This window comes from Rissa tridactyla, chromosome 3, assembly GCF_028500815.1.
Source record: "Rissa tridactyla isolate bRisTri1 chromosome 3, bRisTri1.patW.cur.20221130, whole genome shotgun sequence".
In the NCBI taxonomy this organism is placed as follows: domain Eukaryota; kingdom Metazoa; phylum Chordata; class Aves; order Charadriiformes; family Laridae; genus Rissa; species Rissa tridactyla.
Genome location: NC_071468.1, coordinates 103,015,858 through 103,029,089, shown reverse-complemented (window position 1 = coordinate 103,029,089; position 13,232 = coordinate 103,015,858). Strand labels below are relative to the sequence as shown.

Genomic DNA, 13,232 nt, shown 5'->3' with positions numbered 1-13,232 from the left:
TTAATACTATTCATAATTGGCTCAGTAAATATAAGACTAAAGTATGGGTGAAAACCATGTCTTTTCTCTCCCACCTTACATAATGCAGTATTTCCCAAGAGGAGCATGCTCAGTAGCTCCCTGGGTAGTCTCCCTCCACTTCACTCCATGTAGCAGTGGGAATTAGATAAGCAGGTAATTCTGCCCTAGAGTTTAATCATCCTCTTTTCAAAGGAACATAACACACAATCCAAAGTAAACAGCAAACATACAAACAGATTTTGTACATCACTGAATAATTGAAAAATATGGACAGCCATCCTCAAAAACTTCACTCTGTCAACATTGACACTTCATCAACCATTTATCAACCTGCTGTTGTTAGCTATATTAGATGCTTCATTGATTATTAAAATGCATATTTTGCAAACAATTACTTTTAGAAACTGGTTTAATCATTAGATCCCATTAGATCTTTGAAGAGGAAATTAATTTGGTGCTGTAGAGCATGAAGCACACTCGGGGTATACAGTGTTATACACCTATGCTTTTCCCTTCACAGGTTAAATAGTTAAAATAATTAGAAAAATGGAATATTAAAGTGTAAGATTGCTAAAAGGTTGCCTAAAGAATGCTCATGGCACAAAATGCATGAAGAAAATAAGTCAGGTAAGAAAAAAAGAAAGCAAAACATAGCTGTGTGCCATAACCACTACGTTACCCACTCCTGCTAGCTATGGAGCAGTCGCTGTGTTATGCACTGCATCTGTTACATCCGTTACTGAACACTGCTACATCACTGAAAACCGTGATACAGTCAACAGAATTTAAAAATTCCTGTTAGAGAAACATATCGATGATGTTATAAAGGAGATGGGGAAGCAAAGGTGCTTGAAAATAGGAAGTGAGAAGTGGGAGAGTGAATGTAGTGGAAGGGGGCGTAGAGGATGAAAGGAAAGAGGGAGTCGTGACATTATTACACGAGCTTTTTAAATTCCTCCTCCACATAAAGTTGAAAAAATCTTTCCCCAGAGAATATCTGGAAGGTATTTCCAAGTGACAGAGCACAACACAGTCAAATTTAGGAGCGTACTTGCGTGCACATTATTTTTGTTGTCACCTCTGTCCTGCTCATTGCTGACAGGGACCACAGGCATTTTAGCAAAGTTCTAGACCGAACTCCAGGGCTAGCTGCAATTCTTAGCTCCTAGGCACATGAGACTGTTATGCCTTCCCTCCTGCCTGTCAAGTCATCCCTTTTCTAGACTAAACAAGTGCAGACCTTTCAATGACTCCATATGTGTCATGTTTTCCATGTTAACAACCTTCTACTTTTTTTTTTAAACTGGGTCCCAAAACTGGACACAATATTCTCTCTGGTCAGCAAATGAAGTGAGATAATTATATTCCAAGCCCTAGATAAAGTAGTCCTGTAAACAAAAATTGTCTTTTCTGTCATTCTTTTCTTTTTCTTTTGATGATTGAGTGCAACAGCCAGAAGATTTTACTTTTTTGCATTACTACTACATTTTCCTCTAAATTATTTATGTTCTGTGTAAACACCATATCCTTTTCTACTGTATTTCTATTTTGTATTTGTGCACATCATTTCTCCTCCTCTATTTATGCTTAGCATGATTCTTTATAGATTTTGATAGTTCTTTTTTCTTTATTTCAGACCATTTCTTCAGCTCATCTAGTTTGTTTTGAATTCTAACCATCTCCACCATAATGCTTGCTATAATTGCAGACTGGAATCATCCTCAGCATTTGTAAGTGTACTTCTTATATTAGCGTCAAAATTGTTAATAAACATATCAGATAGTTTTGGATGTAGGCCAGATCACAGTAGGATCCCTACAAATTTCAGTTAGACAATGAAACTACTAATTGCTGGCTGCTCTTTGCATAAAAGTTTTCAAAATTGTTCACAGCATCACAGAGTCACATAATGGTTGAGGTTGGAAGGAACCTCTGGAGGTCACCTGGCCCACCCCCCCTGCTCAGACAGGGTCACCTAGAGCCGCTCGCACAGAAGCACATCTGGAGGCATTTTTAGTATCTCCAAGGATGGAGACACCACAGTCTCTCTGGGCAACTTTTTCCAGTGCTTACTGAAGTAACCTGTTGCATCTCTAATAATTTCATCTAGACCAAATTTCTGTATTTTCTCTGGAAAGCTTCTAAAATCCTTTTAAATGTCAACACAGAGCTGTTTCCCTCCTTTTCCATTCCCAAATCTACAAAACCAGATAACCCGTCAAGAAAGAAATTAGACTGGTTTGACATAGTCTGTTCTTATCAAATACAAATAATTTGTTCCTTATCACCTTGTTTATCAGCTTGAAACTGGTATCTTTAAAGAGTGAAGATAAAACTAATGTCCTTGATCCTTCTGGCCCTCATCTTTTTTTTCTTTTCCTTTTTTTTGCCCCTCCCTTCTTTGAAAGATGTGTGCCCTTCTGCAATTGTTTGAAACTTCCCTACAGTTTTGAATTTTCAGACATAATTTTCAGTGGAGTGGAGAGTGCTTCTGCTTTGCCTTTAAGGATAGCACAGGGAACTTCAACAGTCCCTGATGAACAGAATATATTTAATTATCACAATATCATAGAATCATAGAATCTTCATGGTTGGAAAGGACCTTTGAGATCATTGAGTCCAATCATACACACAAACACAAAAAAAAAACAAAACCAAAAACCCCAGAAAAAAACCCCAACAACCTACAATCTCTGCCCTTCAGAGCATGCCCTAAAGTGCCAAATCTAGACGTTTCTTAAATACCTCTAGGGATGGTGACTCAACCACCTCCCTGGGCAGGCATGTAGCACCCTCTTTCCATATGCTGCATTCTTACCTTATAAATGTTCACTCAATTGTGTTAAGTACCTGGTCAAAATTAAGCTTTTCTGTAAATGTTGCAAAACAGAAAAAGAATGTTTAGTCTTCTCTGTAACATCTGATGTTTGCTCAATTTTTATGAAGTAGTGATATTAATTTTCTTCTCATTTTCAATATAGTTATAGATATTTTCTGTTATTGTCTTTCTGTCTCTTGCTTCCGTAACAAATGTGTATTTTGTATTTTCTGATTTTATCCTAAGAGATCTGTGTTATTCTTTGATGGTCGTGTATAGCAATGTTTGACTATAACCAACACGTATATGATTAACTTTTGGTTTACATATCATTAAAAAGGATTTTTAAATAGCTACAGAAATTGATAGTATTTTTTCTTTCTCTCCAAAAAAGAGAGGCCCAAAATGCTGTTGGGCCTTAATATCATCTCTTTCATAAACGACTCTCAGAATTCATTCCTAAGAACATTCATCTACCAGTTTCTCAAGTTTGGTTAAGTTTAGATTTCTAAAAACCATCAACTTGATCACAATTGTGCTGCCTCATTCTTTCATTTCTTAAGAATTATAAACTCTAGTATTTCATGGGCACTTTCACAAAAATAATCTTTCTTATTCAGGCTTTCTATTGGTTCTTCTTAGTCAGGGTAAAATCAACTGCTGAAACAAAAAGTTCTTCCCCAACATTCCAAAAACTTTTTTGAGTGAGTGTGTCCTGACAATGGAAAATTTACTAATCTTTTCCTCATGTCCAGACTATTCACAAGGATTACTTTTTCTTCAAACGAAAGAGTGCAAGGAAGTATTTTGTTTTTATGTTATCGTTGCTAAAACTGATTGTGGGCTGTCTGAATGATCTTGACTCTTTGTTAAGTCCATGAAGATTGCATATTTGTGCATCTAAAAAGTTCTTTTCCAAAACCAAATCTAAACAAATACCTGATTTTATACACTATGAATAAAGTATTACTTTTATCTTTTTTATTATCGATAACATTTCAACTAAGGTAAATCACAGCATTAATTTTACTAGCTTGTTTCAATGACCGAAAAGGAAAGTTTTTACAAAGATGGGTGATCCTTGACTTAAAACAATTTTCCCTGACTATTTAAGAGAATTGTAATGTTTATCAAATACGTACTGATGTAAATGGTGATATGGGATGATTACTGTCTCAATGCATAACTATGATCTCTGTTCCATTTTTCAGATAAATTTTAGTATAGAACGGAATGTTTATCCATAAATAAACATAACTTTTAAATAAATTATCTGGATTTAAGAAACAATTGCTCAATTTTCTTTGAAAAATACCATGTTTTCTTGTTTAAGGGAAGATAAATTTAAAAAAAATACCGTAATAAGATATGGTTTTATATTAACGGAATCTCTGGATAAAGGTATTTCTATGTTTTAGTTTAAGAAAAAGACTAAGATTGCACAATCTATCTCACAGAATGAGGAGCTGTAAAAAAAACAAAAAAAACAAAACCCACAGAACTAGGGAAGCAGATCAGGGAGATGTGAGGCCTGAGGCAAGGTGGTCAAAAGAATATAGATGAACTATTCTTGAGAACATGGACTATTTTATCAGTAGTTTTACTTAAAGAATATTATGGGCACTTCATTAATTTTTTTGCTTAGATGCATAAGAATTGACCTACACGGTCTTGCATTATCTATGTTAGAAGTTACACCAAGAAGCTGAATTACAGAAATTTAAGGTGGGGAATTTACAAATTGCCTTTACATCTGAAGTACTTTTAAGGGTCACAATTTTATTAAAGCTGTATTACAGTCATATTTTAGCTTAATAGAAAATTACTGCCATTTCAGTAGCAACTCAGTATAGCTTATACTGAGCTTTTTCTTTTAAGCAAGATTAAGGTCCTGCTGCTTCACAGTTCAGTGATTTAATTTATCTTCAAAGTTATGACTATAATTGGAAGATTTTTAGGACGCTTCTGAATAAGATAGTTATATGAATTTCCAAAGAAAATATTCAGAAACTTTTCTTAAAACTTATAACTGAATGCCTTTTCTTCTACAATGGAAGAAACATGAAACAAATAGAAGCTCTGTTGTGATATCTTTAACATAAGCAATTTCTATAGTTAAGGCGTCAAGGGTGATCAAATCTTTGGTCTCCCCTGTTCCTGACAGACTACACAGCATCTCCATAGGGTCTTTCCATCTGTTTTTGAAAACGCTGACTTAATCTGCTTAGTACTTCCATGTTACTAGTTACTGTAACTACCTCTGGCACGTGCACTCTGGCATGTGCACATTTTTCAATACAGAGGTAAGGATCAAGGAAGGATACCCACTACAGAAATGCTCAGGAGCTCCCAGGCCTGACTAGCAAAGAAGAGAGACTCTGTGACAAATTCCAGTTGTATTACATAAACATGCACAACACAATGCAATACGGAGACAATTTTTATCCTGTGAGAAACGTAGTGTGAGAAGAAAGCAATATAAACAGTGAGGCTGTGACTGACTTAAGGAGCCTTGTGGAGCAAATGCACTGACATAGGTACGAAGTGTTCAGCAAGCTTTCTCTGGATGACTTATGCTATAAATATGGACATACCCATTCCAGTTGGTGACAGGTAAAAAGTTTCTTTTTGTATTGCATTGTTTTCTACAGCGTGGACATTCAGGGCTAGACTCATTTTCAGTTTAAGATGCTTCCACTGATGTGTCCACAGGCTTGTTTGGTCTTTAAGCTCCTTTCATAGTCAAAAGAGATCTGATTGTACCAGTCAGGGCAAACTAGCGAACAACTTATTCAGGAAAGTTACAAGGAGAGAAATTTTCTTGTCTCAATATACAGTTCTAGTACTATCCTATCATAACCAGGATGTTTCCATGGAACCGGTAGGCATGGCAAAGGACTTGTACAAGAGCCAAGTCTCTGGTGCAGTACTTGGCAACTAGGAGGCATAGTACCTAAAAACCTCTTAACTCTTCATGCTTGTGCAATCAAATACAGCCCCTGGATTCTACTTCGGTTTACTGAATTGCTCCATAGACTCCATTGATTGCATTGACCAGATCTCCATTGCCCAAAATTCACAATGACATTAAAACCATAACAGAAACAGCAGTCACTGTCTATAACTAAGAAAGCATAAGATTTTTGTTAATGCCTATTCAGTTTTCAGATAATTATTTAATGGAAAATATAATTCACAAAAACCCCACCCAATCTCACTCCTTAAACTGAGAACTTCATTTACTTTTTTTTAATTACATTTCATTTTCTTACTCATTTCTAAGCAAAAAGTAATACCAGCCACCCTTTTAAATGTTACCTCTACAGAAAGAGAAAGATGCTGTACAATCTGCTGAGAAAGAGCATGTAAAACAAATTTTTTAGCTTTTTTAATGACCTTTAAAATCGGAAAATATTAGTTTTTTATATAAAAGGCTTTTAAAAAAAAATACGTTCTATGCATGAGAACTAGATATGAAATAAGATGAAGATCATTTACTAGCCTTTTGTCACCTTTACATCTAATCCAATGTCAAGGTTTAAAGTGCACTAATCAAATCTAATTCAGACATTATATCAGACTACTTAGAGAAACAGCACTGAAAAACTAATGTCATGTGTATGTGATATATTAAATTTTTCAACAAAGATAAAAAGCAAAGATATGAATATTGTTCTAAATAATTCCATAATTAGACCTTCCTCTTTAAGAATGTGTAGCACAGCTATTCTATTACTAATTGTCTCAATTTTTAACAGAACAAAATACATCTACCTGACAGCAGGTGCAAAATAAAACACACAATTATAAATATTTAAGGACTGTATTACAAAATGTAACAGCAACATTTAGATCCAATACAATCAGGGAAAATCCTACCCACTGTGCCTCGTCTTTACAGCCTTGTGGTTTACCATACTATTGTCTGTTCAGTGATTATCACCATGTCTGAGCCAAAGCTAAAAGAAACTATGCAGAATTTCCTAGTTATGATATCGCTATGAAATATAAGTTTAGGCACTCGTTCCAGGTTCAATATGACAGAATATTTACTGCAATCAGGTTAGTTTCCAGATAAGAACGACTGATAAATATATTGTCATTTGTTTAGCACAACCACACCAAACACATAAGCTCTCCTTATTCAGTATTTAAGTTAATGGCTATACTATCTTATAAAGATTAGTATGACTTAAGACAGTTTAATATATGTCGTTTTATGTATTTAATTTAAAAGCAAATGCTATTATAATAATTCTATAGGTCACAGGGGCATATTAATATGCATTTATTTGCATTTTGGAATCAGTATCGATAAGGCCCAATTCTGCTCAGTACTGCAAAAGTGTATTAAACCCAGAGAAAGAGAAAAAGCAAAAAAGAGAGAGAAAGGGGGAAAAAAGAAACCAACCAAAAAAAGACAATATATGTTTATCCATAAGGGCAAGTTTCTAAAATTACTCTCCACTTGGTTAAACATCTAGGTCCATAAACATTCTGAACAACATACAAGAACTCATGAAGAAAAAAAATTCCAAAATTAATTAATAGTTTCAGAATTATCCGTCAATACAGCACAGAATAAACATAATTTGCTCTTATACAAATATAATTACTGAAGTTTATTTGTTCACATTCGTTTGCTCATTTTCAAATTGAATGTTATTTTCAAAATTAAATAGAAAGCTATCAGAGAAATATCAGACTTACTCTCATAGTGAATTAAGAAACCAACGCTGGAACGACTGTTGTCCGTAGTGAATAGCAGATACATGTAATTTCCAGTACTGATAAGGAACTGGGGTGCTTGTGTTCCATGGTATTCTCCAATTAATGGTGATGAGTTAGCTGGCCCATCTCTGACTTCCAAAGTATCATAATTAACTTCAGTCTGAAATCTGAAAAGGAATATACAAGTCATCTGGTAGGTAGAGGAATGGTGTTATTTTCTGTACCTGTTGGAAATGCAACCCGTGTGTAACTGATCAAGAATATCATACATATAAAAATTGGCACATCTACAGACCCCTTGGTGTGTTACTGAGGATAACAACTACGAAAGGTTTTAGGCGTGTTTTTCCTTGCTTTCTTGTTTCTGGTATCACATAAAATCCATAAGGGATGTAACATACTTCAGATCAACCATATGACTGGGGTTCAGAAAGACATTTAGTGGGGGATCTGGGTAGAAAAATGCAATTTGTCTCAAAGAAAACTGCATTATTAAGATCCAAGAAATTTCTTGCCCTCAGGCTAAAAAAATAGTTGGACATCCTAGGAACATCTTCAATAATATTTCATTATTTCATCTCAATAATCTCATTATTTGCTATTTGTCAAAAGCTGTTTTACATATTTAACTGTTTAATTTTTTTATCTAAAGGTTTTTTCCTAACATAGTTTGCTACTTTATTTTTAAATAATTATTTCTGTCCTATGAAGCAGTACAAATATACTAAATATAAACCAAGCCATCATTTTGAAATTTGTAAGTTTTAATAAGCAGAATTCCTTAGTTTATCTTAATGTGTCAAAGAAACAGGTAATATAGACAGGAATGAAAAAAGAGAAGGAGACTAATGAGATAGTTGATTTACAAGAACAAATAACTTCAAAATCAACAGCAGAGTCAATGTCTGTTTCAATCACTAAACCACATCACATCTCTCCAGTTCATACAGGATGTCTGTGTGTGCAGTCATCCACTACTAGATGTTCTTAAATCAAACAGCTGAAATCTGCTCTTTCTGTAGATGAAACTTTGACTGGCATTTTTCACATCAGATGCTTTTCAACACAGTTTGTGGTTATATCAGACACTCTTGCAAACTGCAACACCTAAACCATGCACACGTCAATTTTCCTGCCAACAAAGTTTGTGCTATTACACAGATATCTATACTGGTCTAAATATATTTGCCTGCAAGCCCAATATTCTTATTTTCATAAGACGTTAATATTTCAGAAATGCGTATGTTCTGAGATTTTCTCTTCTTTTCCCATAGGGCTTATTAGTTCAACTTCTGAGAGCAATAAACTGTGCCCCTATGCAATACAACACTTTTCTCAGAGTGAATGCCCTTAAGCTGTCTTGCCAATATGGGACACATGTTTAGTGGGTCTGGAGATAAGAAACTGTGTTCTTGTAATTAAAGAAAACTGCAAATAATTAAACATGCAGAAAAGGGGAAATATATAGGACATTCCTTCAAAACATAAATAAACTTTATACTTTGTTAGTAATGATGACAGAATGAACAAGTTCCCCAGCCATGCCATTATATTTTACAGACCCATTAGCATTGGTCATATAAAATCACCTTCACAGACACATGAGTATCAGTAACAGCAAGTTTGGATTTAGCAAGTATTTAGTAATCTCTATAGTTCTTCTCTCATGATTTCCTGAAAACAAAGTACATTCAGAATTTGGAAAGTATTTGTTTGCTTAACTATCAGAGCTAATGACTGCTTGGAAGCTGATTTAGGCCCTTCGTCTCATTGCTTCCTCTTCACATAGAAAACTCTCTAGATTTACAGCGCTTTCAACCAAACTACCTACTCTATTTGGATATGTTGTCTAAAATCCAGAGGATTGCTCTCACTGCTATCTATCCACTCTGACAGTGGAACACAGGGCTTGCAGGCTTGCTAATACATTAAGCATTTTCAGGACCCGTTTCTGGCAGTGAAGTCAGCTAGCATGGAATGGCCTACATCCATACAATTAAATATATCCTTTAGCCTCTCAAACAGGGAGATATTATTCAAATTTCCTGTTATGAATGGTTGCTTGCCCACACTAACTCCTGGACATGCTTGATAATTATTGCGGAGAATGCTAGTTGGCAAGCTCGCAAAGTACGTAGAGACTATTTCAACAATTTAACTGCACAAACAAATGAGTTCTTGTGGCTGGGAAGGTTCTCTGGTTCTCTTTAATTTACCAAAATAGACAGTCATAGAGGGCATCACTAAAGTACTTGACAGGTTTTTAGTACCTCTCCACAATTTCAGAGATTATACATTGATTTACCCTGCAGCAAAATGAGGAAAACAGACAGTTACTGCTAGGCTCCTTTAAATACTTTATTTGTACTCATAATGAATGGACTCAAGATCAATAATTCAATAGTTCAATTATTTTGACAGTTATGTTTGCGAGGGAAACTAATTAGCAATAAAGTGCTCTCAGCCAGCAATTGCCGCCTTCTTAGCAGGGCAGTATGACAACAGTAGGTTGCAAACCCTTGCTGGAGACAGAAAACTCAAAATAACTCCTACAGGAATTGCTACCCATTACAACAATCTTAATTTCAAGGAGGTTCTTGCTCATCTCAAACTTACAAATTTATTTCTAGTTCACTTGTCTGTTTGTTTGGCGGTTTTCTGGGGGGTCATGTTATTTGGGTTGAGTTTGGGGTTTTTTTTGCAATATTCGCCCTGTCACTGAAATGATAAAATAAAATAATTTATTATTGGAAGTTCTGCATCCTTACTGGAAGTACTTCACTAGGAGTTACTTTTTGTTTTCTTATTTTATTTTAATGTTTATTAGCATACTTGTGTTAGTACAAGGTAGGACATTCTCCAAACGTTAACAGAGAATTTGAGAAAGACTTCAATAATGGTATGTTATACTATTTTTCATACATAGTTAGGTAGGTTTCGAATAAGGTTTGTTTTATATGCTATCCAATGAGTTTTCATCAATATTCAAAGTCCTAAAAATCTGCTAGTCAGCAGTTATACTTCTAGCACCTTTTCTTATGGCTTGGATCAATTAGAATTTACTGGTTTGTTACCCTTCCAGGCATTAGTCACGATCAGAAATGCAAAATGTTTCAATGTAAAATCTTCATAGGGTTACTCAGTCATCTGCTGCTATTTCTGGAAAGTTTCTAAGTACTCTGGTAAGGCCCATTTGTCTAGCAACATTAAAGCTTCATTAGCTCAAGAGTGAGATAATTTCCATTATGAATATCACATTCATGCAAAGTTTCATTCTGGCAGCTGTATCTGTGATGATCAGTCATATAGCAAGGTATAAAAGGGTTCCATTTTCCCCAAACTAAACAAGATACTTGACAAAATGCTGTACTTGTTAATTAATTAACAAAATCAATTAATTGATCTTTTTTATTTATTTGGTAGTGATTTTGCTTACTGATGTATAATTTGCTAATGTTATATCAGATAGCAGAGTTAGTTTCTTGTAAGTAATAGAAAGGATTTCCATTCAATTTTTACTCTGGGTAGCAAAACCTTCATGTTGGCAAAAGAAAATAATTTGCTTGCAAAAGGGAGATTACTACACTATCGTTAACTTGCCAAAGTATAACAATTTTAATGAAATTTATAATGCAATGTAGTAAAGCTATACAACTTCCTAAATCTGCCAGGAAAGCATAAACCTCCGAAGAAAGCAACGAAGGGTTTCTTCTCCATCTACGAAAACCAGTGTGCTTAATGGTAATACTGTTTTCTAGTTGAAACATTTAGGGAAAAGAGACAGACTCTTTCTTTTAATAATGCTGATATAAAGCTGGAGTAGATAATTGACTTTCTGCTGTACTTTAAAAATTATACGTGATCAGAATTCTCAATTTTGATCAGGGTAAACTCCAAGTTCTTGTTAATTTCATTGCAGTTCAATTTGTACACAAAGCTCTAGAATTCTGTTAATGGAATATGTGGGTGCTTCTGTCTAAAATTCAGTAAATTTAGTTCTTAAACTGCCCCATATGTCACAGGAGCCTACGTTTCCCATTAATTTCCTCAGAAATATAGCGGTCATACTGCTAAAGTCATAGTCGGTCATCCAAACGTCTGCAACTTCAGGCAACTCATTTCCATTTATAAAATTAAAATGCTCCATCTTACAATAATATGGCTGTTTGCTTTCACTGCATTTGGGAAGATGTCCCTGAACCTCAGGCTTCTGATGATTAACTTAAAAAAAAAAAAAGAAAAAAAAAGAAAAAATATGGCAAATAATATATTAATTATAAGCTTATATTTAAGTCTTTCATGAGAAAAAAATAGAAACTTAAAATTCTGGAATTTCCTGCTGAATACAATGAAAACAAACATCCTTTTGTTGTTGTAAGAAGTAACACAATAATTTTATGAAAACTGTTTAAACAGTTCCCATTCTTCTCTGGTATTGATCATTCTCTCCTTTGTCCCCGACCTTAATGCATTTATAATAACAAAACAAGAACAGGACTGGAAAAAGGATATGGTAAACTAAATATACAACCTATTTTAACTTTCACCAGGACTTCGGCAGCTCAGTGACCAGTGTAAGTTCAAAAAGCATCGTTTTACATATCGAGGTGAAACTCTTTTTCTTATATGATTCACTTTGCATTTACTTAATCAACCTGCAATTTTGCTGCCCAGACATCCAGTCTTGTAAGAATCTTCAGGAATTCTTCAGTCATCCCTTTTTTTAATATCCTGAATAACTTAGTATTATTAGTCTATTTTTCTCCTTTTTAACATCATTTCTGAACATGCTGAACAGTTTTCAACACCACACAGAACTCTGTAGAACACCCTGAATTCCACTGTGAGACTTTGATCATCTGTTAAGTTTTTATTCATGTAATACCTTTCCTTGTATTAAAATGATGCTTAGCTTTTTAATAGCCCTTTGCAAGGTGAGGTACAAAATACAAAACTTGCATTTTGAAAACCCAGGTAAACTATATCCAACATATTTCTATGCTTTCTCACACCATCAAAGAATTCTAGGTTTCTGAGATAGGATTTATTTTACAAAAACCATATCGGCACTTCCTCAGTATATCCTATTTATCCATGCTTCCACTAATGCTACATTCTGTTATACTTTTGACAGTGGACATCCAGCATGCAGTTCCTTAGATGTCCATGAAAGGCTTAAAAGATCTGGTTCCTGACGTGCACAGGTATCAAGACGATTTTAAAAGAACAGTTACAGTTACACACACCTTTCAAGTGTTCGGCCATCTCATCTTTGGATTCATTCAGGACTATTGAGTGAATGCTGTCTAGTGCTGGTGACTTGCTGTTTACCTTATCTGTATATGCCACCCCCCTTATCAATGGCACTTCAGTCTGAGACAGATATTCCAATGGGTTCCCCAAAATGAAGAATGTTGTGATTGTTAAGTTTACATGGGTGCAAGAGGGAAACAAATAAATCAGTGGAAGTGATACCTGCAGAAATTCACTAAGCACATTTAAAAAATGACCTTTAAGTTCAGGAATGTCCTGAGTTGCAAACTGGAGAAGTACTTAGAGGAAATATGAGACACATTTGTCTGGTCCTCACACTTCTCCCTAAGATTCTGCATTTTTGTCCCCATGAGGAACATAATATCGAGCAAGATGGATCTTTGATTTG

General features: G+C 34.7%; 1 protein-coding gene across 1 annotated transcript in view; it reads right to left on the bottom strand.

Moving 5' to 3' along the window:
* The window catches only part of CSMD1 (CUB and Sushi multiple domains 1), a 1,189,318-nt gene that overhangs the window by 276,318 nt on the left and 899,768 nt on the right, over positions 1–13,232 (bottom strand). The window contains exon 17 of the mRNA XM_054196719.1: positions 7,550–7,737. Within this exon, the coding sequence (XP_054052694.1) occupies positions 7,550–7,737 (188 nt within the window). The remainder of the gene's footprint in view (positions 1–7,549; positions 7,738–13,232) is intronic.